The 27,096-nt window shown below is 38.3% G+C and overlaps 2 protein-coding genes across 2 annotated transcripts; one reads left to right on the top strand and one right to left on the bottom strand.

Moving 5' to 3' along the window:
- Positions 1 to 1,095: 1,095 nt before the first annotated feature.
- On the top strand, positions 1,096 to 18,123 carry plch2b (phospholipase C, eta 2b). Its single transcript, XM_008408636.2, has 21 exons — positions 1,096 to 1,950; positions 3,746 to 3,892; positions 5,856 to 6,099; positions 6,194 to 6,323; positions 7,757 to 7,927; positions 9,316 to 9,409; positions 9,508 to 9,711; positions 9,803 to 9,923; positions 11,109 to 11,280; positions 11,358 to 11,477; positions 11,554 to 11,637; positions 11,731 to 11,828; positions 11,912 to 12,000; positions 12,523 to 12,708; positions 13,605 to 13,712; positions 13,787 to 13,911; positions 13,983 to 14,067; positions 14,142 to 14,288; positions 15,874 to 15,953; positions 16,633 to 17,683; positions 17,804 to 18,123. Exons 1-21 carry the CDS (start codon positions 1,614 to 1,616, stop codon positions 17,818 to 17,820), a joined length of 3,810 nt encoding a protein of 1,269 aa, XP_008406858.1. The 5' UTR covers positions 1,096 to 1,613; the 3' UTR covers positions 17,821 to 18,123.
- Positions 17,887 to 27,096, bottom strand: grik6 (glutamate receptor, ionotropic, kainate 6). The gene is made up of 11 exons (XM_008408635.2): positions 27,023 to 27,096; positions 26,012 to 26,136; positions 25,823 to 25,908; positions 22,193 to 22,224; positions 21,922 to 22,101; positions 21,619 to 21,842; positions 21,361 to 21,458; positions 20,867 to 21,084; positions 20,571 to 20,790; positions 19,222 to 19,466; positions 17,887 to 18,745 (listed from the first exon to the last, which is right to left on the bottom strand). Exons 3-11 carry the CDS (start codon positions 25,884 to 25,886, stop codon positions 18,647 to 18,649), a joined length of 1,380 nt encoding a protein of 459 aa, XP_008406857.1. The 5' UTR covers positions 25,887 to 25,908; positions 26,012 to 26,136; positions 27,023 to 27,096; the 3' UTR covers positions 17,887 to 18,646.

Here is a 27,096-nt window from a genome sequence, read left to right as displayed (position 1 = left end):
TAACATATGTGCTTTTTTTTTTTGTCATACTACCCCCAAGAATTTAAAACTATTTCACCCCTGGTTCCAGCCCATTTAGGGCCTTAGCGTACTGGCTGTGCTCTGTTTGGATCCGGAGAAATCCACTTCCGGACCCAATTTGAATTTCGCGCGTCATCCGGGTCACGTGTCTGAAACCCATCAAAATTATAGTTTTGATCATTTGTGACCAGATCACATTTTCAGATGATGAAACGTTCAGAAAGTTATAGGTTAAAACTCCAACTAGCTATAAATTATGTGTCCATAATCTTTTGTCTAGTGTGCAGGAAGATAATTACTAGTAATGCTACTGTTTCACAAAGCATGTAATGCAGCTCTGAAAATTATTAAGAGACCACTGCACTGAACCCCTTTGAGAACCTCACGGTTAATATTGATTTCCAAACTTTTCCTGAGTGGAAACATTATTATTGTTGAATGAATAAAACATACGTATAAAAAGTAAAATCAGAGAAACTGTTCATTTAAAGTGCTCTCTTTTTTCCATGAGTCGCTTTTCACCATCAAGCTAACAGAAGTTTCTAAAGTTTCAAAACCACAAAAAATGTTCCATAACATTCCGATAGTTTTAAATCACTTCAAGAAGATGGAGGAGAAAGCGCTGTGAGTGACCAGAGTTTTCTCCTACCTGCTGCTACACACTGCCAGCCAGCTGGCTGAAAAAAAACTGCAACGCTTTTTGTTTTTCACCTCAAATCTAAATTTTAATGTTTGTAAAAACAGACAGTTGTGGTGTGAAAAGTTCCACTCCTATTTCTTTTCCCTTTGAATCAATAATGTTTTGAAAATAGAGTTAGCAAGCTGCAAGAGGCGATTCTGTAAAGCAGATGACTGAACAAATTAGCTAGTCTTCTCAATATAAAAACCAAAATAATGAGAATTATCTGCTTAATAAGGAGTAAAACTACTACAAATTTTGTATGTTTATTCTATATTTTGCTTGAGTTTATGTATTAAATGTGAATAAAAAAAATTAAACTCAATTTTTGCTCCTTTACTTTAAGTGAAAAAAGTTAGATCATGTTATATTTTATAGTTTATATTTTATTGTTTTTTGAGAGACATTTAAATAATAGAGCTGCACATCATCCTGTTGCCTCTAGAGGGAAATCCTAACTCACAGTTTAGGAGAAAACACTTCCACCTTGTTTACACCACCTAACAAACCCTAAATCTCAAGTCTTAGTTTTGCATTTTATTATCTTCAGGTTTTTAAATGTGAAGATTTTTAAGCTGTACATTGAGCATGTGAAGCCCTCTGGTCTCAGTCTCCCTCCTCAGGAGCTTACTGGCTTCACAGAAAATCCCTCTATCAAGACCAGGCTGAAGCCTCACTGCAGGATTACAGCTTGAGGAAGATTTAGAGACTCAAACAAGTTGCACACTTCCTCACTGAGAGCACTCTGCAGGTGGTAAAGTAAATAAAAGGAGGAACCTATGGACGAAGCACCGGATCCTGACTGAATGATCTGCTCATCTGGGGAGACTGATGGGAACTGGAGGACCTGCTACCACGGTGCGACTAAAGCTTTCTGTTGGAGGCAGGAGGAAGGTATGTCCATGTTTTGCGAATGGGACAGGTGAGCCGGAACCAAATGTATAGTTCAGAGATGAACCACAGGCCTTCAGCGATGGCTCCGCCGTCTCTGGGCCAGAGCCCGCCGCCGTCCTCCCGGACGACCCCGAAGAAGACCACCTTCCAGGTTCTGGGGTCATCCGGGATGTTCTCCCCGTCACGGGCCAAACGGGAAACCAAGCGGACCTCCAGCCCCGTCAACTCGCCCACCCACTCCATCATGAGCTCGCCCAAACTTTGGCAGAAAGCGTCCGTCTCCAGACTGGCTGAGGAGTTCTTCTGGATCGGCGGCAGTGTGGTTGCACAACCCAAATGGAGGCTGGGTCAAATAGGTAAGCCTCCGCTAACCTTTCGGGAACAATTCATCCTCTGGACATATTCTGGATATGTGCTTTTAGGTGACCTTTAAGGGTTGTCAGTTGCACAAACAACAGAGAGGGAAGCGGAGAAGCAGATAATGAGCATATGGACTGCAGACAATCCTTTAGGATTAGCCTGAATGATGTGCCAGGTTGCGTCACATGTATCTTCAGATTACAAACAAAGGTTACCTGCTCATGGCGCACAAAAACACTGACCTGACCATCACCTGAACTCACCACGAGAAAATGCAGCAGCAAAAATGTTGTATGCACGTGACTGATAACAAAAAGCATCAGAAAACTCAGAGTCTTTTTAAAATTATTTGCTTTTTAAAATCTATTTAATTGTGTCATTTTATTGTGTTTTGAATTGAGTTTTTAATTAGCTTTGCCACTTTATCTTTATGTTTTCTTGTTTATTACTGATATTCAACACTTTGTTTCAGTTAAAGCGCTTTATAATTAAAGTTACTGATGATGATAATGATCAAAATTAAGCATTGAATGTGTTTTATTACACAAAATAAATCATTTTTCACTCATTGGCTTGTTTAATACGTCAGACTTTTGCATTCATTTAATCATCATAGCCAAAAGCATTGATTGCCAAATTTACCAATTTAAAAAGTATATTACACTTTTGAAATTATACATATCTACACGGCGTGGTAAAGAGGAGAAAAGTGATGACGATTCTAGGGGCCATGACCAGCAGGGGCCCTCCACAATTTAATTATTTATATTTTGTTCATAGACATAATATAAAAAAATTGGGGTCCTGTCAAGTACAAAATTAATCATATTGTATTTTCGAAGATTGTTTTTAGCAGTAAAAATGTAATGTTACCCCTCCCAGACCAAAAAACACACATCCGTTTTTGCCCCGAACCCCCCTGGATCTGCATGAAATGGTTCGCTCCTGTTTGGAGAGCTTCACAAATATGGAGAAAACATATTTTTTTTATTTAAGCTTGAATAAAATGCAGCTACATAACATTTTTGAGAAGTCTGGAGTGTTTTATGTGCAGTTGCACGTTGCTTTTGACTGGGGAGAGACATTTCAGTATCTAAAACTAATAGAAAAAATTAAACAACCTACTTGCATACTGGATGTGGACTGTTGGATGTTAAATTCATGAGCAGTAAATATTGTGCTAATTATCAGCATTGAACCAAAGGCAGATGCAAGCCTTTAAAATTGTGATGCTTTTTATGGGTCAAATAGACTCAAAAAATTGTAACAGCAGCTGCGCAGGGTGGCCAAAACAAATTTTTTATCAGGGGGCCCACAGTTCCTGGCAGTGCCCCTGTATCTACAATATGCTGTATACATTTATGTGATAGGTTTACTTGAATCAGCAGATTGTTTTAGGAAAATATTTAGAGAAATAATCATCAAAAATGACATATTTGGTGTTAAAGGGTTAAATCTAGTCAGACGATATAAACTTTAATCTGCTGTTGTTATTTTATCAATATAAGCAGCTTCCTAAAAGCATTTGACACAGACCATGCTTGGTTTATTTACTAAATGTGTTTAATGGATATAAACACAAAATTATGTAATAATGTAAATATAACAAATTACACCAAGTATCAGTTTTAACAAAGGTGGATTTTTACACTTTTTGCAGTCATATTTGATCACAACACCTGAATCTAGCTTTAATTTTGTCATTATTCTGTCAGTGCATCACATTTATTTTCCATGCTTTTCTCTCTGAGGGACAGAAAATGACCCTTTTTACCATCTTTGCCCCTGCAGTGGAGCGATGCATGTGCACCATGCAGACCGGCACCCAGATGACCAAACTTAAGGGGAAGAAGAAAGGGCTGGTCCGGTTCTTCTTCCTGGACGAGCACAAGTCCTGCATCCGGTGGCGGCCTTCCAAAAAGCACGACAAGGCCAAAAGTGAGAGTTCAAAGTCCTTTTTATAACACCAAACAAAGCTGAGCTAGAAACACGGTTGACTGTGAAACCAAGACTTCAGAAAACTGAAAATATAATGTAAGTGTTTGGAGAAGTGGAAAGTCAGGTTGTTCCAAAAAGATGAGTTTAGTCCCTTTTTCCCCTGAAATTAACAAAAATGTTAATCATTGTTGACGCTTTATACATGCATGAAGACACAATGACAAATCTGGATGTTATCACCAAATCTTAATTTGCAAATTAAGAAACTATAAAGTCATTTGAAAAACAACTATAATAGTTGTTTTTTGAAAAGCAAACTTTTAAATAAAAATGTTATTTATTGTCAGTTTTATTTTACTTTTTAATATCACAATAATAATAATAATAATAATAATAATAATAATAATAATAATAATAATAATAATAATAATAATAATAATAATAATAATAATAATAACAACAACAACAACAAAACATCAAATTTATATTTTGCTTTTTGGGACAATCAAAGATGATTTACAAGAGGAAAAATAATAATAATAACAACAAAAATAATAATACGTACACGCAACTTCACCTTTTGCTCCTTGACAGTCCAAAGCTTCAGCTGTGGTAAATTCATTTGACTGAAGATGATTTGTAGGGGAGCTTTTATAATTCTTTATAAATTCCTACATACCAAAGCAGAAACCAACCTCCAACCTCTAAAGTCAGAGTAATTGTCTGTAAATAAATCCAAAAATACAAAATGAACCAATAAAAACAAATACAAACTGCACTGAAGAACTTAAAAAGTATTGTGCTCTCCAGTATTTGAAAAGATATTTGGAACGACCATCATGTTTGGATAAAGACATTCTGTGCTCATATAACCCAACCAACACCATTTCTACTGTGAAGCACAGCGGTGGCGGCATTATGAAGCTGTGATCAAATCTGCTGAACGTGATGAAACTTTTCAAATAAACCTGTTCCATAGGAAAGATCTGTAACTCAGACTGAGGTGAAAACACAAAGTTAACCCGAAGCGCAGAGCCAGGATTTTGAAGGAGCGGCTTCAGGAACAGTTACCAGATTTAAATCCAAAAGAACAGACTGTATCTGGAAAGGCCTGAAAATGCCTGTCTGCTAATTCCGCCCCATGCAGCTCAGCGGAGCAGGAGAGGATGTGCAATGTCAGAAAATACCATGATAGATTCACCAAGCCTGCAGACCTGAAGCTGCTGAAGCTGCTGTGGCAAAGGCGTTTCAAATAAATACCAAACCAAGGCTGTGAAGATTTGGGTAGCTGCTTAGGTCCCCCACACAACCAGGGGGCCCCCCAGAGCACCAAGCTAGCATGATAATATATATATATATGTACTTAAAATAACATTGAATAATACAAACTAAATACTATTACACATGGAAAAATGATTTATATATTATTTTTTATAGTTGTTACACAAATAATAGTGTGATATTTTCCTGCTGTTGACTGCCACCAATATTGGGGAAATATAAGCTCTCAAACTTGTTAACTTGTTTAATTTAAATTTATTTATCAGCTGATGTAACTTTCAAATAGTTTTTTTTTTTAAATGGCAGGCTTAAATTCAACTCTGCATTCCAGAATATAATTTTTTTAGTTTGCTACTAACGCCGATTTGAAGCATTTCCAGCGTTTGACGCGTCAGGGGCATGCAACGCGTCCAGCAAACAGGCCTGCACGGAAAACAAAGGCTAATGCGCCCTCAATGTTGTATATTTTGTATATATGTATACAAAATGTCTTAAAACTTATTTTCATTTTTCTTTATGACAACTGTCCCCAAACTGATTTTAGAATCAGACTGAATTATAAACAAAAATGTGAAAAAAAAAGTCAAGGGGGGTGTGAGTTCTTTCAGATTTCTCTGTTCCTCTGTTTTCTGCTGACTTTGTGAAATCGGTCTGAAAACCTGAATGCTTTTTTCTGCTCCAGTATCCATCGATTCCATCCATGAGGTCTGTGAGGGGAAGAAATCTGAGATCTTCCGGCGTTACGCAGAAAACCGTTTCGACCCAAACTGCTGCTTCAGTATTTACTTTGGGGATCGAGTCAAGTCCCTGGACCTGGTCTCCAATAATGCAGAAGAGGTGCGCACCTGGATCCAGGGGCTCAAGTACCTGATGGCCGGGATCAGCGATGAAGACAGTCTGGCCCGCAGACAGCGCACCCGGGATCAATATCCTTTATCCACTCCTTCATGCCAACAGTGCAGTGATTAACAGCTGAGATCCTGCTGTGTTTTTCTGATTGAGCCTTAACTGCGGTTGCACATGGCTGCAGCAGACCTTCTCTGAGGCTGACAAAAATGGAGACGGCACCTTGAGCATTGGGGAAGTTCACCAGCTGCTCCATAAGCTTAATGTCAATCTACCCAAGCAGAAAGTCAAGGACATGTTTCAAGTGAGAACATTTACACCGCTTTCTAATACATAGAAACACAGCTAGAGATGTATGCTCATATTTAAAAGGAATATTTGAGCATTTGATTGTTCTGCAGCAGCCAGATGTTAAAAAGTATGAGCTAGCATGTAGGCTAACTGTGGTGGCTTTCAAAAGTAGTCGTAGCTTTCCGCTTTGTGCCGTGTTCAAACTTCCACTTGTACTTTTTTTTTTTTTTTTTTTTTTGCTGGATTTTATGTCACAGATCAACACAAAGTTTGTAGAACGTAATTGTGAAGCAGAATAAAAAGGATGGATTGTTTTTGACATTTCACACAGATTTAGCTTGCTAATATTTGCTAGCAAAAAAAACGATCTGAATGATCGTTCTTGCTAACAAAATAACTGTTGTTAGCAAAAGATTGTAAACCCAACTTCAGATCCTTATTTATCTTGTTATTTACTATAAAGTTAGGAAGATTTGAGTTTATAGTATGTATAATAAAATAACTGACATCAAATTAATGATTTAGCCGAAATTAGCCATTAGTTGAAAGTGAATAGGACTAAACACCAGCAGTGCTAACATGCTAATCTTTAGCCTCTTCCCCCCCTCCCTGTATTTCTAAAGTAAAGTATTAGAATAAAAAGGCTGAATGGTTTTCAGATATTTTTTAGAAATAAAAATGTGATAGCTGTGTTTGTTATTGGCTTCCCTGGGCCAGTACTGAGTAAAATTATTTTTTGATGTAATTACTGCAAGCTTAAGATTTGTCTCAAGTATCTTTAACATCAGGAGATTAAACTTTTTTGGAAAATAGTCCAAGTTTGGCTAGATTGAATAAATAGCATAAATGAAAACATATTTTCAAATCTCAATTGGATTCTGGTTTGGACTTTGACTAGGCTAGTCTGATAAATAAATGTCTTTTGATTTAAGCCATGTCATGGTGGCTCCTTGTATAGGTTTTTATTCACCTCTAACATGCCTCCCTCCAGGACTGACTTTGTTCAGTTCTCTGTCCATCAGCATGATGCTGCCACCATATGAAAGTTGTCTTCAGAGTGATCAGCTGATTTCAGTTCAGTCAGATGTTGGCAAAATACTTGTGGAAAATGATGAGGAAAATCGAGGCCAGAGTTCGGAGAACATTCGCAGAAATCAGAAACCCATCAAGAGATTTTCTCTGTGGTTTGGCCATCAGTTCAATCAAAGCAGCAGAAAGATGAAATGAAGCAACGCAGGAAAATAAACATCTATTCAGCTACTTGGCAGAAGAAGACCAGGGACTGCTGCAGGAAAGCCATATGGCCGCCACAGATGGCCTGAACTGCTCTGTGTTATTGCATTAGTTCAGCAGCTAACTGGATTCCTCCTGACGACAATAACTGTGTATGAGAGATATCCTATTCTGCTGATTTATTCCCTTTGTAATAAAACTTTCCTGTTGCAGGAAGCAGACACAGATGAGATCCAGGGCTCTCTGGGCTTCGATGAATTTTGCTCTTTCTACAAGATGATTTCCACACGCAGAGATCTTTACCTGCTCATGATCTCCTACAGCAACCAGAAAGAAGTTCTGGATCTGCACGACCTCGCGCGGTTTCTGGAAAACGAACAAAAGGTAAAAATAAAAATAAAAATAAAAAAAGATTAGAAAAATTAAACTACGATGTTCTGGGGGGGAAAAATGTTTTATAAATTTTCCCAGCTTTTACATCTGGTTCTGTTTACTTAATCTTCAATTGGTGTGACTTCTTAATTTTTGTGATATATAGAAAACCTTTGTTTTCCTACAATGTAGGAGACACAATCTTCATTGGTTTTAGGAAAAACAACTGAAATGTTAAATTCTTAAATGCATGCATTCAGTCTTAACTTTCACAACTGATGTTAATGCAACTTTGAAATTATTGTAAGAAATTATAATTTGAAATATTAATGTTCTTTTATTGCTCTTTTTATTATCTGTTATATGTAAATATTATTTATATTTTTGCAATTAATAGTCACATTAATTGCAAAAAAATTATATTATTTGTAATTATTAATTTGCAAAAAAATATTTTATATGGCTCATTTTAAAAACTATTTTTTTTGTGTCTTTTTTAATTTATTTAAAATTATTGTTTACACTTCAAAATCTGTTGTAGGGTCAATACACTGATCAAGATTTTTGTGTCATTGTGTGAGCACTGTTTCCAAATGTATAATTTTTTAGTTTACTATTTACTGTACGTTGTGTTCTTTTTATATAATACTTGTATAATTAATAATATTTATATTTTATTACACAGTCATTTTGTCCATCTGAAGCCCATTGTTCGGTCAACTAGGACTCACTTTAAAAATAATTAAAATTTCCTAAAAGAAATGTAAAACTGAAAAATTAAAGCACAAATTGTATAAAATATTAAGCTTTTAATTTGAATGAATCTCACAATTTCATCAACTGTTCTAATAACATAAGAATGTAAAAACTTACATTTGCATGTTTATTTTCAAATTTTTACTTTATGTATGTTATGTATGTTTTATTTGAAATATTAATGTTCTTTTATTGCTCTTTTTATTATCTGTTATATGTAAATATTATTTATATTTTTGCAATTAATAGTCACATTAACTGCAAAAAATTTATATTATTTGTAATTATTAATTTGCAAAAAATATTTTATATGGCTCATTTTAAAAACTATTATATATTTTTTTGTCTTTTTTCAATTTAATAGCTTGGAGAGTGTCTCTTAAAGAATTAAATTTAAAAAATATGTCGTTTATAAATTATTTAATCAAAAAAAGTTAGGGGTGACGATAATGGATGCACATAACTTTTGTAAAACAATAATGTGATTGCATGGATTGCTTCTTCTTTCCTGAGCAAATGTGAGATTATATTAAGTTATTTCAATACTTTAGTGCATTTTTACATTTACTGCTGCTGAACTTTAGAGTAAAACATTATTTTAAGTGATCAGAAGACGTGAACACATTATGTTTTGGTCTGTCTAGATGCGCGGCCTGAGCAGAGAGCATTTATTCGACATTGTGGCCAAGTTTGAGCCGTGTCCTGGGAACCTCCAGCATACGGTGTTGGGTATTGACGGTGTGTACACGTTGCTCTTTAGGCAAACAATGACAGAAACATGAACATGCCACCAGTGTGCAAATGCACGTTATGACGCTCCATCCTTCCTCCTTCAGGTTTCACCAACTACATGCGAAGTCCTGCAGGCGACATCTTTAACCCCGAGCACAATCAGGTGAACCAGGACATGACGCAGCCTCTCACTAATTACTTTATTGCCACGTCGCACAACACCTACCTGACTGGAGACCAGCTGCTGTCCCAGTCCAGGGTGGAAATGTACGCCTATGTTCTGCAGGCGGGCTGCCGCTGCGTGGAGGGTGAGAGACTGCAAAAGCCACTGCAAGTGTTTGCTTTGCGTGACGTTGCAGAAACATCAGCACCTCTTTGTTATTTTTTCCCGTCTTCCAGTGGACTGCTGGGACGGGCCGGATGGTGAACCCATCATTCATCACGGCTACACTTTGACATCCAAAATTCTCTTCAAAGACGTTGTTGAAACGATTAACAAATATGCCTTCACTAAGTCACCGTAAGCCCTGCTGCAACTTTGTAACTTTTATGAAAGTATATATTTTTTACACATTTGTTGAAACTGTCACTATGTCATGACAGTTTGGTACGAGACAGATAATCTGTGACAAAATGTAGCTCCTCTGCTTTCTCCCAGTGCTACCTAGAAACAACCAATCAGAGGCAGGAGGCGGGCCTTAGCGCTGTCAGTCACCCTCGCCTCCCCTACTTGCTCTCTGCAGCTACTAGAGCTTGTTGTGGATGCTAAGGCTAGTTAGCATAGCCACCAATGACAGCAGATAAACAGTTTTCCTGTCATGACAAATAGTTTTTCTGCTGTTAGCACTTTTAGCAATCAGTCAGTCAAGTTTATTTGTATATATCACATTTCAGCAACAATGCATTTCAGAGTACTTCAGAAAAACACAAAGTCACAGAACTCACTAACAACTGAAGCATTACTTTCTGTCTAGTGCTGTTGTTACATGTCAGATATATTGATTTTATTTATAATGTTTCAAAAGCAGATGGGTTTTTGGTCGAGATTTAACCCTTTTTCTTGTGGATTTTATGCACTGAAACCACTGAAGTGGACACTAGTGCTTCATACAATGCAGTGCCAACTACTGGCCATCCACTGCAAGTGCAAGAACATTCTTGTTAAATCCAATATGGCAGACAGACTAATACTGCTGATTTTTTCTCCAAATAACTTTTTATTTGGAAATTTACAACTGATCAACTAGGAAAAAAATCCTAGAAAAAAAATTGTTTTTACAAAAATAAAACATCCCACCTTTTTATGAAAATCAAAAACACTTTGGAAAAAAATTCTGACATCCTGATCATAATTAATTAATGAAAGGGCTAAAGGCACTCAGTGTTTCAGCTGTTGTGCAGTTTTCTGGTAGTTTGTTCCAGATTTGTGGCGCATAGAAGCTGGATGCTGATTCTCCATGTTTGGTTCTGGGGATGCAGAGCAGAACCAGAACCAGGAGCGAGAACAACCAGAACTGGTTGTTTTTGGTCAGGGAGGCGGTGGAGGATCTTTTCACAGATTATCTGTCTTCTACTGCCACAAAATAGTGACTGTTTTAACAAATATGTGAAAAACATGTTCTTTATAAAAGATATATGGTGCAGTTTTAATATATCAGTTCTGTTGGTTTTGAATCCTCAGTTTGTCATGATGACTCTCCTCCAGGTACCCCGTTATCCTCTCCATAGAGAACCACTGCACTGTGCCACAGCAGAAAAAAATGGCAGAATACCTGAGAGAGGTGCTGCAGGACAAACTGGACCTGACCAACGTCAGCGCGCAGGAATGCAAGAAGCTGCCTTCACCTGAGGTTCTGAAAGGGAAGATTTTAATCAAGGTGCAAATCTGTTTATTTCACAGGTCAAATTAAGTGATAAAGTGTGAAAAAAAAGAGAATAAATTCTTGTTTTTCAGGGAAAGAAACTGCCAGCAAACCTTGACCCTGATGCAGAGGAGGGAGACGTATCTGATGAAGACACAGGGAACGAGGAGGAGGAAGATGATGATGATGATGATAGTGACAACGACTTACAGGCAAATTAAGAAATAAATAAATGGATGAATGGACGGACGGATGGATGTGTTAACAAATAGCATTGAACTTTTTCAGCCTGGGAACGGTGGAGAATCAACTAATCAGCCCAAAAAGAAGAGGCGGTTTGGCAGATCAATCATAAGAAGCTTCAAAAGAAAGGTGCCAGTTCATTTCTTCAGATTTTCTAATCCATAACCTTTAACATTAAAAAATCATATTTGAAAAAGTTTCATTTATCTTTCATGTTTTCAGAGAAAAAAGAAAATACGTGTAAAGAGCAAGGCTATGTCTGACGGTGAATCAGACCACAGCAGTAGCCGAGACAGAACCCAAATTGTTTACCATCCTAAGTAAGGTCCCTGAACTGGACGCATCAGCCTTAAAAGATGTTTTATATTTAAGTTACATTTGTGTTTCTGTAATATTTCTTCAGAAAAAGGAAAACCATGAGACTCTCCAGAGCTTTGTCTGACCTGGTCAAGTACACTAAATCTGTCCGAGTGCATGAAATAGAAACACAAGGTAAAAATCAAAGAGGCTTTACGCAGCAGCGCTTAGCGAATATCATCACATCTGTATTTTATATCATGGCATACTGGGGCCATTGTAGATAGGAACAAATGAGTACATTTCCCCAAAAAAACTGAGAAATTTTCTAGAAAAAATCTTGGAAATTTCTGAGTTTCAAAAGTCAGAAATGTTCTAGAAAAAAAAAATCTGGAATTTAGAGAATAATTTCAGAAATGTTGTAGAAAAAAACTTGGAAATGTCTAAGTTTGAATAGTCAAAATGGTCAAGAAAGTAAAAAAATTGAGATTGAGATTAGTCTCAGAAATGTTCTAGAAAAATTTGGAAATGTCTGAGTTTCAAAATTCAAAAATTCCCATTAAAATGTCCCCCTTAAATTTTACACCAGCAAATTTTCGACTTTTCAAAAATGTACATGTTTTTTACCTAGCAAATGTTATTATTCTAAAACTTTTGAGTGTTTTTGGCACAAATACGCTTTCTTCTATCGACAATGACCCATGATCTGTTTCGCAGGATTTCTGAGCAGCTGGCAGGTGTCATCTCTTAACGAGACTGTAATGAACCAGATTTTACAGCTGAAACCCGGCGAGCTGGTGCGTTTCAACCAGCGCCAGCTTATCAGAGTCTATCCGTCGAACTTCAGAGTGGACTCGAGCAACTTTAACCCGCAGCCATATTGGAATACTGGATGCCATATGGGTAATCGATGTAGACCGTTACGTTGTGAAAACTTACGTAATCAGTCATGACGGAGGCTCAAATGTCTATGCTGAACACTTTTGATTCAGTTTTTACTGAACAAGAAACGGCAACGGACATTTCGTACCCTAGCAACAAAAAATAACGGAAGACAAAACCATATCCGGTTAAGCACTCTTCAAAATAAAACACTTCCTTTTTTCAAAAATAAATCATGATAGGCGCTTTACTTTTTTGCTTTTATGTACAATAATTTTTAATTCAGTCAATAATTAAATAATAAATTGAATAATTATAGATAATTATTGAATTATAAATTATTATTTATTTATAATTTAATAATACTTTAATTTCACCTTGGGGTTAATAAAGTAGTTTTGAATTGAATTGAATAATAATCATGTAAATTATACTTACCATATAACCAGAGTTGGGTAGTTACATGTACTTAGTTTTATTTATTTATTTCAGTAACTGTTTTGAAAAAAAAAAACTTTCAGGAGTATTTTTTGTTATGCTGTACTGCCTGATTGTGTTATTTTGTAATTATGTTAATTATACACATTATTTTCATTTTGATCTTTAAAATACCAAAATTTCCACTTAAATTTATATAATATATATATATGATGATGTAATTTTTAAATTAAAATTACTGATAATTTGATCAGCTACTCATACTTAAGTAGCCTTTCTACCAAATACTTTTTTACTTCAATAAATTTTTAGATGGCTACTTTTTACTTTCACTTGAATAAAAATCTGTTGAATTTGTGGTACTCTACCTCTCTTCTCTGCATATAACAGTAAATAAGCCACAGTACATGTCCTTAAAGGCTGTGTGATATTACCAGAAGGTCTCCATGTTTATTTTGAATGTTTTTATTTAATTCTAGTTGCAATGAATTACCAAACAGAAGGCCGAATGCTTGAACTGAACCGAGCCAAGTTTTCAAGCAATGGAAACTGTGGATATATTCTGAAGCCTAAGTGCATGTGTAAAGGTATGGATGTGTATAAATAGAAAAATAAATGTGATTATGCAAAAGAGTGGCTAAATGCTTCTGGTTTTTCTCAGCTGCCTTTAACCCGATGACAGAGGATCCATTGCCAGGACACAGAAAAACTCAGCTGGTGCTAAAGATCATCAGTGGGCAGCAACTTCCCAAACCCAAAGACTCAATGTTTGGAGACAGAGGAGAAGTAAGAGCCAGAACAACCAATCTGAGTTAAATTATTAACAAAATATTACCTCTGATTTGACCTTTTTTCAGATAATCGATCCCTTTGTTGAAGTCGAGATCATCGGTCTGCCTGTCGATTGCTCCAAGCAGCAAACCAGAGTGGTTGATGACAACGGTGAGCGCAGAAACTCCCTGTCTAAGTCGCTTTACGTCCATTTCTCACATTTATTGAAAGTTTTTGTCATGTAGGCTTCAATCCGATGTGGGAGGAGACCCTGGTTTTCAGCATCCTGATGCCTCAGATCGCCCTGGTGAGGTTCCAGGTCTGGGATCATGATCCTATTGGACGGGATTTCATTGGCCAGAGGACGGTGGCTTTCACCAGCATGATGCCAGGTAGGCTGTCGGCTCAAATCTCCTCAGTTGGACTGGAGTTTAAATGTGGGGATTAAGACGTGACCTTGAAGGAAGATCAGTGTCTGTCCCAGTGACAAAAACCTGCTTTAGTTATTTCTGTATTTATTGTATTTAAAATATTTCTTTACGATGCTCTATGACATATTTGTATTGAACTAGCATCAGAGCATCGCTGGTCCTCCACTCTGTGGGCGTGAGGTGCTTATCCAGGTGTTCATGTTTCAGTTTTAGATCAGACCCAGCTGAAATGTTTGGGTTTGTTTTTTCTTTGTTTTTGCTTTTTTTGCTGAAAGTCTCAGTCTGGAGAAATGCACCAGCCATCATAAGTAACTTTAAACATCAGTAACTGTAATAATCTACATGAGTGTACTGATGATTTGTTTGCCAGAATATGTAAAAATATTTATTTAGTAAATTTTGTCTCCTTTCTGTTCTTGTAATTTATTTCACTGCACATTCTGATAGTTTTCTTGTTCTTGTTGCAATGGTAAAAGTTTAACGTGAGAAGTATTTTATCTTTTATTCTTTTATTCTGATTAACAAAAAAAGATGCCAAACATCCAGAAAGTATTCACAGCACTTCTCTTTTTCCATTTTTTTATTTTTACACACAATACTCCATAATGACAAAGAAAACATTTTTTAGCTTATTTTTAAAAATTACATTTTCATAAATATTCTTATGCATATCTTAGTATTTTAATCAGAAATCCTAGCCTCAGGTCATATTGGTACACTTGTTTTTAGGTGTTTTCTACTATTTTCTACCATAGACATATGAACAAATGCAGGTTTTCTGCTACATTTGCTTTGAATTTCAACAAAGATTGACTCTAAAAGCTCCCGTAATTTGTTTTTAGACGTTTTTCTTGTCATTAGGTTGGAATCTATGAATTTCTTTTTCAAAAGTCTTTTGTTTTAAATCATGAAAACAGAAAAAATAGGTTATAATGTCCTAGATTAGATATTTATCTAAAATTATAAGTTTTATTTTCTCCAAAAAGTCGTGGCTCCAAACAAAATTAATTTGACTGACCTGAGAGCAGAAATGGCTCATTAGATTGTAAATGTTGCAGACGCTGCCCAAATAAATGCCCCCGCAGCATAATGCTGCTAACACCATGCTTCGCAGTAGAGATGGTGGCATATAATGTTTTATTTCAGTTTCAAACCTGAAAACTTTGTTTGTCCTTATTTGTTAACCTCCAGGATTCTTCTCTGTAAAACTGATACATAATTCCTGGACGCAGCGTTTTACCTCACACACCTCATAAACCGTTTGTTAGCAGGTAGATCTTTGTCTTTGAGGTTTGTCTGAACTTTTATCCACTAGCAAAGTCTATTGTCCAATAGTTCCCCACACTTCGTTTACTAGAAGGTGATTACATGAGTCTCAAAATTTTCTGTGTGATTTTCCAGTCTCACTTCCCCAAGGCTTCACAAAAATAAATTTCTAATAAAATCTAGATGTAAAAGAGCAAATATAATATCAGACTTGGATTGTAAAATGTTTCTGAAAGAAGATGAAGGACAAAGATCATAACCAGTTTGATTGGGTTTGCAGGTTATCGGCACGTCTACCTGGAGGGAATGGCAGAGTCGTCCATTTTTGTTCATGTTGGCATTAATGACATGACAGGAAAGGTATGCTACTCAAAAGGGAACCTGTTATGTAACATTCACTTTTTGCACATTTTTTATTTGTGTATTAACTGCTTCTATAAATAGCCCAAGTGTCTAAAAAAATCAATCAGCTGTTCTTGACAATAAGTTCATGTTTTTTGAAGACTGGAAAATGAGCTGCTTCAAAATCTCCCAATTGTTGCGCCATTTCCTAGCAACCCGAGCGTAGCCCTGCCCGTCACCTAGCAACCCAAGTCAATCTCCAGCACGTTTGATCATCTGGTTTTATCGCTTTCAATGGCTGCTGGAAAAGACGAGTGTTTTGTTGTTGACTCACCATCCAGAAATCACTGGCTGCATTTATGTTGGCTGTGCAGAAGGCTCTACCTCTGCTTTTCAAAGATGTACGGTTGCATAGTTGTGCATCTGTTTGCATCAATTTTCACCTGTGAGTGTAAGCATTGAGTTGGGGAATGTGGCCAGCAGCAACCTATTTGGATTTAATGATAAGAACAACTCATGAAAATAATTTGAAATGACCAGACTAAAATCTCTAAGAATAATCTTGTGCATAAAATGTTTTGAATAGGCCATGGATTAATCCTAACCTGTTCAAGGAAGCATAAAGGTCACCTTTAAAATTAACCTTCGTATTATTTACGATCTTCAAGTCCTGAACAGAACTTTCTTTGTGAAACAGATCAAGCCTGCTCATGCCATGCACGCAGCTAGAAAACACATCCAGAAAGCAGCTCAGAAGCACATGAGGGGCCATCAAAGACACCCTTCTGTTGACGTCTCTGTCCAGTCCTCCGAAGATGGACGTGCTCTGTTTTTCAACCGGGATCTGGACACCATGTCTCAGGACAGCAGAAATGGAGAAATGTCTCCGGTGGTGAAAGGCCCAGCGGCTAAAGCTGCCTTCCACAGGGGGATGATGAGCGAGCCTGTGAGGCGAGCGCACCGGGTGAAGATCCACGAGCCTCCAGAGACACGGCGAGGCTTCTTCAGCCGGATGTCCTCCACCGACTCTCACAACAGCAGCGGGGCGGCACCCTGCGTGAAGGAGGAGAGCTTTGACCTGGACACCCCGTCGCAGGTCTCTCTGGCGGAGAGTCTTGGGCCTGATGGCCAACCTCAAGCTGATCGAAGGGACTCTGAGAATGAATCTGTGCTGCAAAGCTGCGCTGAGCAGTACGCAGTGAGGAGGTTTGAACCGGAGCACCCTGAGCTGCCAGAGGAGCAGGAACCAGAGGAGGACAGTGAGGTTTTCATTGAACCTAAACACCATCCAGAACCTCAACCTTACTCTGCCCCAGAGTCTCACACTCTGCCACCGCCTGAAGCCAAACTCTCTAAACTCATCCCTCCATCGTCCCCCGCCAGGGTCAGACGCACCTTAGAGGCGCCAGCGTCCAATCGGCCGTCAACCCCGATACGAACCAAAACCCGCTCACACAGCTGCCCCAGAAAACAGACCTGTTCCCCCCAGACGCCGGCTGTGACCCGGAAGCCTGCCTTCCTCTGGCAGCAAGAGCAGAGCCAGGTGAGGCGCATTCCCAACGGCCTCTGCCTGTCCGGCAGCTCATCCAGCAACAGCGGGGGCAGCACCGACAGCCTGGAGTTTCTGCCCAGCCGCCCGCCGCCGGCCGGGTCAGAACAGCGAGAGGGGACGCTGCAGAGGGAGATGAAGGCGCTGTTCGACCAGAGGATGAAGGAGATTCGCTGTAAATCGCCGCTCTTCTTTGACGGTGAGTCATTCATAAGAAAATATCAACACTTGAAGCTGCAGTGTAAAAACACCAGCAGTGATACAAGAGTAAAGTTTTCACTCCTAATCCTGGCTTTTCACCTTTTCCTTTCCTGATCAGATCACGACTCTGACTGAAGAAAACACAGACATCAACGTTCACGACAAGAAGGAACAAATGGAGGAAAGAAGAAAAGCAGGAAGCCTGAGCAAAAATACAAACTTGTATTTTTCTAGTGTAGCTGGACTGTTTGCAGTAATGAACTTTTTATTGTGAGACATTGTTTGTGAAAAGAAACTGCTGAAATCAAATGATGCTGCTGCCAACTGTACAGAAATGCTTGCAAACTGTTAAGTTAGTAGTCAAGCTTTATATGCAAGTTGTATTTTCAGATTGTAAATGTTAACTTGGACTAAAAGTTATTTTTTTGTAAAAACCAACAGCGACTTTTTATTATTATTCTTATTTACATTTAGAAGCCATTAGTAAAAAGCATTGTGAGTTTTAGGGGTTAAATTACAGCTGGGTTTAAAAATGAAATCTCAGATTCTTTTAAATACCAAATCAAATTTATCATTTTTGTTTAAAAGGAAATTACAAATGACAGAAAGTAGTTTTACAAACTGGCTTTGACTTCAACCAGCTTTTCTCTGAGAAAAGATGAATTTCAAGCTCTGAATTTCAAGTTGAAATAAAAGATGTTAAAGCGCTTGTCAAACAAGATGGCAGATTTTAACATCACTCTGAACAAGGAAAACCAAGGAATGTGTTGGAGAAAACAAATACTGATTTTCCAAGAATTAAAATGCCTAATATAGCAATAAAAATAATTTTATCACCCAGCTGTAGGTTAAATGTTTTTGTTTTGAATAAAAGTTTAGTATCAAATTTAAAAATCTATAAAGTTACGTCTGATTTCATTTAAAAGGAGAAACTTTTCAGACTAGAGAACGTTTGAGTCTTTCATGGTTTTTCTTTGTCTGCGTTCTCCTGGGGTTTGTCTGCACTGCTGTTCTTCAGGCGCAGACTGAGCTCCTCGGTTAGCACGGCGCAGCATGACTTCTGCAGAAATCAGAGTGAGGAGCAACAAAGCAAATAATTTCACTGATGACTAAAATCCGAACAATCCTCAGATAATCAAATCCTTCAATCACCCGAGTTCTTTGTGATTTCATTTAGTTCTAATAGTTCAGCTCTTGAAGAAATTGTAATTTTACAACTCTGCACATCTGAAACTATAGCTGCGATTTCATAAACCATAAAAGTGCACAGAATGAAATTACACACATTTGATGGATGGAAACACAGCAATTTAGAAAACAACACGTCTTTTGATAAAAATAAAATAAAAATAAAGTTGTTGGACTGGGATGAGGTGGTTTTCAAAATAGACATATTTTGCAAAACTGCAATGGAAATACTTAACATTTATTTTCTCTTTTAATGTAAACCTCAAAATTATGTTTTTTCAACATTTGCAGAATACAGGTTTGCAGACATTTGTAATGGAAACGCAGCTACTGCCTCCTGGCTCGTACCTGCACTTCGGCTGCCTTTCTGCGACTCTTGACGGTGAGCTCCAGAACAGCCAGGAGGGTCCCCAGCCCGAGGCCTAGAGCAAGCACCAGGAACATGCCCTTCAGGCTGTGCGGCTGCACGGCTGCAGGTTTGGCCTTGTCTGCTATGCAGCTGCTGGCCCACCACTTGCTCCGCAGGTAGTCCAGCTCCCCCGCCTCGCTAAGCTGGAGGATCGCCACACTGAGGTTCTTTATGATCGGGGAACCTTGATTAAAGGCAACATTTTATATCAAGATATCAATTCATGCTTTTATTTTGTTTGGCTATTTTTATGTACAAAAAATTACTTTTATAAGGCATCAGAAAATATATTATTATGAATTAGAATTGAAAATAGGGTTAGAAAGAGGGTTGGAATTCATTCCTTCCAACCCCGATTCCAATCCTTACAAATCCAACTTTAACTCCAACAATAATTCCAACTTTAATGTTAACCCCAATTCCAACTTTTATTTTAACCCTAATTCTAACTTTAACGTTAGAAACTTTTATTTTAACCCTAATTCTAACTCCAATTTAAACCGGGTTCACCCTGACAGGTTGTCGCAGGGCAACACAGAGACAGACAGGACAAACAACCATGCACACACACACTTAGGGACAATTTAGAGACACCAATTAACCTGATAGTCATGTTTTTGGACTGTGGGAGGAAACTGGAGAACCCGGAGAACATGCAAACTCCATGCAGAAAGAATCGAACCCAGTACCTTCTTGCTGCAAGGCAAGAGCTCTACAGTACTAACTGCGCCACTGTGCAGCCCTCATTCAAAACCTAATTCCAAACCCCATTTAAACCCCAGTGCCAACCCTCCTTCCTGTTAAAGCTAGCTCCCTAGCTAGCTTTCGCGTTTCAGCTCATTTTAGCTTATAAACTGTTGGAACTTTACAGCGTAGCTTTGTAAGCATTGCTCTGCACACATTTCTAATACTCTGGATGAAATTTTTGCATTGACTGAAAAGCTTCACTCCTCTTCTACAGTTTTAGCATTTTACAGGCTTTTGCTTTATTCTTCTATTACTGACTATTTCTTAAATTTCTACAAGTCTTTTGCAGTCGACTTCAAATTCTTCTGCAATTTTTACTAATATATTCAACTTACAGCATACACACTGCATTTTTGCAAGAAATGCATGTTCTCTATTCTAAGAATGATTTTGTGCAAAAAAAGTGATAAGCATTTTCTATATGTCCCATAGCTCTATCCTAGCCTGCTCAAGGAAGCATAGTAGGTCACCTTTAATGTTTTATATTTGATTAACATTTGGTAAATCAAAATGAATGACATTTTAAGAGGATGATCCTTACCGAGTGGGGCAGCGATGCTGTATCCTCTCATGCCAATGACCTCATGCACTCTCACCAGCTCACAATGACGCGCTACAGCCAAGTCCAGAGAAACAGACTCTCCAATGAAGGCAAAGCTTCCGTCCTTTGCTCGTTTGACCCCCTCGTCCACAGACGACACAAAGCTCTGCGTTCTCTCCATGTGTTCGTAGATTCTGCGGTATACTGGGTTGTTTGAATTCTGGGTGAAGGAAAGAAACAGAAACATTTCCAGTGAGTCCAAACGGGGCAGACCAGCAACGCCAGGCCACACTCACCTTGAAGAAAGCAAGAGTGGAGGAACCGGCCAGGCATCCGTACTCGATCGTGTCCTGACCGGCCAAGTCCTCGAACCCTTTCACAGACAGGTGACTGGACTCTGAGGCTTTGGAGGAGCTGAGGTTGGAGAAATAACAAGCCAAGAGAACAACAGAAAACAGCCACCAGCTGCTGCAGATGACACGTCCTGGAAGGGCTTTAGGGTGAGGACCAGCACCTGAGATGCACCAGAGTAAATAAATATTGCTTCAATATGGCTGTTCTGCAAAAACACAAAATCTTACCAAGTATTCTTGGTCCAGTTTTACAGTATCTCAGTATACTTAAAATTAGACTAAACTAATATACCAGTAACTTTTCTGGCAAATATTCTTAGTAAATATTTATTAACAGTCATAATATGTAACAATATACTTGATTTTTAAAAAAAATGTAATAAAAAGCTATTAGTGAGTGACAGTTAACCAATTAATAAGTCTTGTTTTTGCTTCACCTTGCAGAGTCAGAGCTCCAGCTGCGTACCACAGGCTGTAGAGGAAACTGAACCTGTTTTTCTCACTCTGAGCCTCATTCCACTCACCTGGGCTCACTCTGTATTTACCATAAGAAAAAAAAACACTTATCAAAATAGCACCTACATTGATACCGCTGGCAATGGTAAAAGTTTGCAACAAAGTCCACAAACAACAATTCAGATATTAGCGACGGCATAAACTAGTAATACCAGGTAATATAAACCGGTGTTATCAACCTGGCAGCTATGAAGATGCTAGCAGCAGTAGTCATGTAGGCGATGAGAATGCCGACCCAGGTTTCAGGCGCGAAGGGCGACAGGAAGTCGAAGAAACCCGCTCCCTCTGAGATGTCCTTCCTCAGCAGGATGCTGATCCCAGTCTGCATGAAGGGTTTGGTCATGCCCACAACTTTCTCCCGCGCTGCAGTCAGAGTCAGCGGCGCAATCGCAAGATCTGCCTCCTGTGAAATGAAAACATCGATGAATGTCTTTTCTTTTGTGAAGTGTTTTGACTGGTTTAATGGTTGCTGCGGTGCTCACCCCTCTCACCACCTCTCCAATCATCCCGTTCCAGTTCCCACTCTCATCCTGCCGGCCGTAGGCGCCATCTTTCACCAGCTTCACTTTGTACTTGAGTCCAACTTTCTTGGCCACTTCAGAGAGCAGATCCATGCAGAAGCCTTCCAGCTGACCTCCTTTGGACATTGTATATGGATCTTGCTGGTAATGCATACAGACACAACTTCATTTATCCTGCACCCCGTTTGTTTAATGATCAGAATGATTGAAATAAAAGAGGAAGACCAACTACCTTAATGGTTGTGATTCTCAGTTCAGATTGCGCTGATTTGGAAGAGGAAATATGGAATAAATTAGATAGTGTAGTATGTTAGGTTAGTAGTTGCAAAGATTGTGATAAAACAACAACACAGTGCCATAATCTAATTTGGGATTAGACTCAGAGGTTGAATTAAACATGAGCGCACTGCAAAAGCACAAAATCTTATTTTTGGTCTAGTTTCTAGTAAAAATACCTCCGTACTCTTGAAGTAAGGCAAAACTAACTTGCAAGTAACTTTTCAGCAAAATCTGGAAGGTTGTTTTAAATCAATAATTGTTAAACCCTTGTGCGTGCAGGACTGAGGCAAATTATACAAGTTTTACGTGTATGGGGTCAGTTGGACCCCATTTGTAGACACAAGGGTTAATATTAAGATTGTTTCACTTATAACAAGACATTTTTCCCATGTCATAAGTGAAATAATCTGCCAATGGAACTAATACTTTTAATAATCAATTTTAAATAATTAGAGCCTCAAAACAAGCTCACATATCTTGTTGAAATGTTACTTATCAGTTATTTTTGTCTTATTTTAGGTGTACTCAGATATTTGAACTAGAAACTAGACTAATACATGGTAAGACTTTCTGTTTTTGCAGTGTTGTAGTTCTTCTGTAGCTCTCAAAGGATGAAACTTTCTTAAACTTTAACCGTGTTTAACTGAAGTACCTTGCAAAAGTATTCATAAGTAAACCTTAAACATTGTGTCTTACTACTAACAGATTTCAAGTATTTTATTGGGATTTTATGTCAGAGACCATCACAAAGTACTTTAGTGCATAATAAAGAGAAAGGATTCAACCAGTTGACTAATGCTGCTTTCCAGTTGTGGTCAGAGCTGGGAATTTTGACTTTCCAGCTGGAAAACCCTCCGAAGTTCAAGTTTCCCACTGGGAAAGTGGGAGCAACTCCAGCTACCCCCAGTAAGACTGGCTTTGTATTTCAATATAGCCGCTCCACGCATCAACAAAAGTAAGCCGTGGTAAAAATGTACACATGTAGGAGTGCGCACATGAAGTACGTACAATTTAAAACCAAATAGATTAATAGTGGCGTTTGCATATGTAGCGTAAAACAATGGTGGTAAGAAGTATTGCGAAAAACGTCTACGGGCGTCGCCATGTTGAAATCCTGACACTGTTTCCTCTGGTCTGACGTCAAACCCAGCTTCAAGTTCCAACTTCCACGGTAACTTGAACGCAGCATCAGAAGTAACTTAATTAGTAAGCAGAGTCCACCTGTGGGTAATATAATCCCATTATAAATACAGCTGTTCTGTGAAGACTCCAGAGGTTTTCCTAGAAAACCTTATAGAGCAAACAGAATCATGGAGCACAGCAGACAGGTCAGTGGTGAAGAAATGGAGTCTTTAAAGCAAGATTTGGTTATAAAACAGTATCTCACGCTCTGTTCTTTTCTAACATTCGAATGTGTTATTATGCTTTTACTCACATTTCCTGTCAATTTTGGTGGAAGAAAACTGACAGGAAATGTGAGCATTAGAGGAGAAACTGAGAGGCCTTTTGTCCTGGTGGAAGAGAGACAGAAAGCTCAGACTGGGAGAATCTGTGGACACAAAAACTGGTTGTGCAGTCCATGACTCTGGCCTTAATTGAAAAGTGGCAAGAAGAACGTCTTTCTTGAGTTTGTATGAAAAACAGGAAACATGTAGAAGAAGGTGTTCAGGTCAGAGGAGACTGGAAAGGAACCCAGTTGGAGGATGCAGAAGACTTGAGATTGTGGTGGATTTTCACCTTCCAGCAGATCATCAAGCCAAACACACAGCCTGAGCGACAATAGAGCGGTTTAGATTACAGCGTACTTATGTGTTAGAATGGCCTAGTCAAAGTTCAGACTTGAATCAAACTGAAAATCTTGAAAACCTGAAGCTCACAGACTGTCTCCATCTAACAGTTGGCCTTCTATCACCTGAAGAACATTTCCAGAAATAGAAGACTAATGTCTCAATAAGATCTAGAGAAACGCATCCATGCGACTTATTGTTAGTCGCATTGATTACTGATGACCGATCCAGAACGCTGCTGCTCATGTTCTCACTAATACCAGGAAGATGGAGAACATCAATCCAGTTCTAAAGTCCCTACACTGAGAGAATAGACTTTAAAATACTGTTAGTTTATAAATCACCGAACGACTTAGCACCACAATACTTTAAAGATCTGCTGTTGTCATAGCAACCTTCCAGACCCCTCAGGTCTTCTGGTTCTGATCTGCAGAACCAGAACCAAACATGGAGAAGTAGCATTCAGCTTCTCTGCACCACAAATCTGGAACGAACTTCCTGAAAACTGCAAAACAGCTGAAACACTGAGTTCCTTAAAATCAAGACTTAAAAACACCCAGGTGTAGAGTTGCTTTTGTATCAGAATAAATGAAACATTGATCAACAATCTGATGTGTAACTTGACAAAATGCTATGTTTCACTTGTTGACTGTGTGCTCTATGACTTTGTATTTTTGTGTTTTTATGATGTAAAGCACTTTGCCTTGTTGCTGAAATGTGATTTACAAATAAATCTGACTCAACATTGGCTGTACTGCAACGACAAATTGGTAAAAACACTGAACTTCTAAAACAAACCTTTTTAATTTGAGTAAAAGGTTTTCCTACAAAGTAGTATGTGGCATTAGACACACATACACACAGACCAAACTTGACTGATTCTTAAGTGTGAAAAAATACAAAAATCATGTCCGTTTTATTCTACATCACAAATGTGTTTATTTAACATACAATCTTGATAAAGTTTGCAGAGGTAACGTCATAAACGTAATAATTTAAGAGGCATAGGTAAGAGACAGTAAACACCTCAGTCATAAAGCTAATCCTGCTTAATTTTTCACTTCTGGTCACTAAATGTTTTCTATATAAACCACTTGACCAGCTGGCTTAACTCTGACTAATCTGAGGTGGGATTTGGGGTCCTTAAAAGTCACAAAGTGCTTCCGATATCCTGGAGATTTGGCCACGTTCTTCCCCTGAAAGTAGACTCTGCAGTCTATTTAGAGCAGAGTGTTAATTTACAGAGCCTCAGTGGCATGGCAGTGTTTGATGGGAGCGCAGACAAAGAGTATCAAAAGCCTGAATCCAGGCCAAGGCCATGGGGATCCATCACCACAGGGTGATCCTGACAACCATCAGATCCTCCTTTTCAGAAGATGACACGTCATAAGGGCTCCTCTAGGCCCTGTCACTCTCTGAATCAGAGCGTCTTTGTTCTCATCAAAGGCTCGATTTATTACCAATTTTGCGAGATTGTCAGTTGGCCCGTTCCCCTCTCCGTTTTTCCACAAGAGTTGGACAGGATGCGGCGCTAAACTTTGATATTCATCCGAGCTGACAGTGCATGTATTTAAGTCTTGTCAAGCTTGAGAAGTTTGGACCACATCCTGTGGAGAAACATGAGGGATTTGGCAGAGAACGAAAAGGGAAGCTGCCACCACACCGAATGAAAAATGCCTTGACCGGGGTCATAGGTCAAGAGAAAAACAAACTCGTTTTTCTTCTGTCCACAGCAGTAACGTACAGCAAATGTGTTAAACTGGTGCAGTTTGTGTTGAAGCGATGGCGTCTCTTACCTGCAGTACCCACCACCAGATCCAGGAAAAACCCAGAGGACAGAAGAAGAAACGCAAACAGCATCCTGGCTCTGTTGACCTTTAACCTACAAAAACAGGACTGTCTGAGGTACAAAATGGTGTTATTGCATTTAAAGTCACTTAAGAGTGAGCTGAGCCAAATGAGGAAGAATGAAATGAAAGCTCTACCTGAGATGAATCCAACACGGCGAGCCGAAGACCAAACCCAAAATGCTGAGAGCCGAAGTTTTTCAGCTTCACGTCCATCAGCAGAGCCAATGAAGGTTTGGTGGGAGGAGATAAAAACTGGATTTCTGATGAAAGGGTGGAGAGAAACAGCATGAGGTCCAAACACGAAGCTGCCCCAGTTACTCTATATCTGACCAAATACATTATTTACCACACATGACTGATAAATATTAAGAGTAGCTGAGATGTAGAGTTATAAATAAATCTACAAATAGATATTAAATAATGGTCTCAGTCATTTTTTACCAAAAGTGATTTTTTTGGGGGGGCTAAAAATGACTTGGGCCATTATTTTAGGAATGTGACGATGTGTAGGAGTCATATCAATTTCTTAACATAGATGTGAAAAATTATAAATTAAAACTGCAATATTTAATAATATTTATTTATTCATTGTCTGATATAAAATTATTATTATTTGTAAAGGCCAATACATTATTATTATTTTTATTTTTTTTGCAGATTTTGATCTTTGATTGATTGATCTCTCTGGCTATAATTCATAAAAACTACCAAATATTGAATAAGCAGGTAACTAGATATAAAGACTCATTATGATTGCATGGAGACATGCAAACAGCTGGTCAGATCATTAAATGTATTTGTGCCGTTACTGGTGCATGTCTGATGCAAAGGCTTTCTAATGCCTTTCTCGACTCTGAAGACCGAAGGACGTTGTCAGCAGGTTTAATGACAATAAAAAGGGTAAAACTGAAATCAAGACAAAAAATACAGTAAATATGCGATCATATGCAGCATAAAATACACTACATTCAATTTCTACCGATCATCACATCTATATGCGTACATCTAGGCTACCAATTGCGCACCTGATAACCTCACGATAACCTCGCATCTAATTAACATAAACATACTCTACCTTAAAACAACACATTARAGCGCYATCGCTAVACAGAAACAATGTTACAAAGTTACAAACTTAATACATACCGGCAATGCAACCATACATGAAAGAGTTCAACAGTAACTTACACTAACGGACACTAACGGTGTCTATTTCTACC

The sequence above is a fragment of the Poecilia reticulata genome, linkage group LG5, assembly GCF_000633615.1.
Source record: "Poecilia reticulata strain Guanapo linkage group LG5, Guppy_female_1.0+MT, whole genome shotgun sequence".
In the NCBI taxonomy this organism is placed as follows: Eukaryota; Metazoa; Chordata; class Actinopteri; order Cyprinodontiformes; family Poeciliidae; genus Poecilia; species Poecilia reticulata.
The sequence above is the reverse complement of the archived record's forward strand: the minus strand, read 5'-3'. Positions and strand labels throughout refer to the sequence as shown.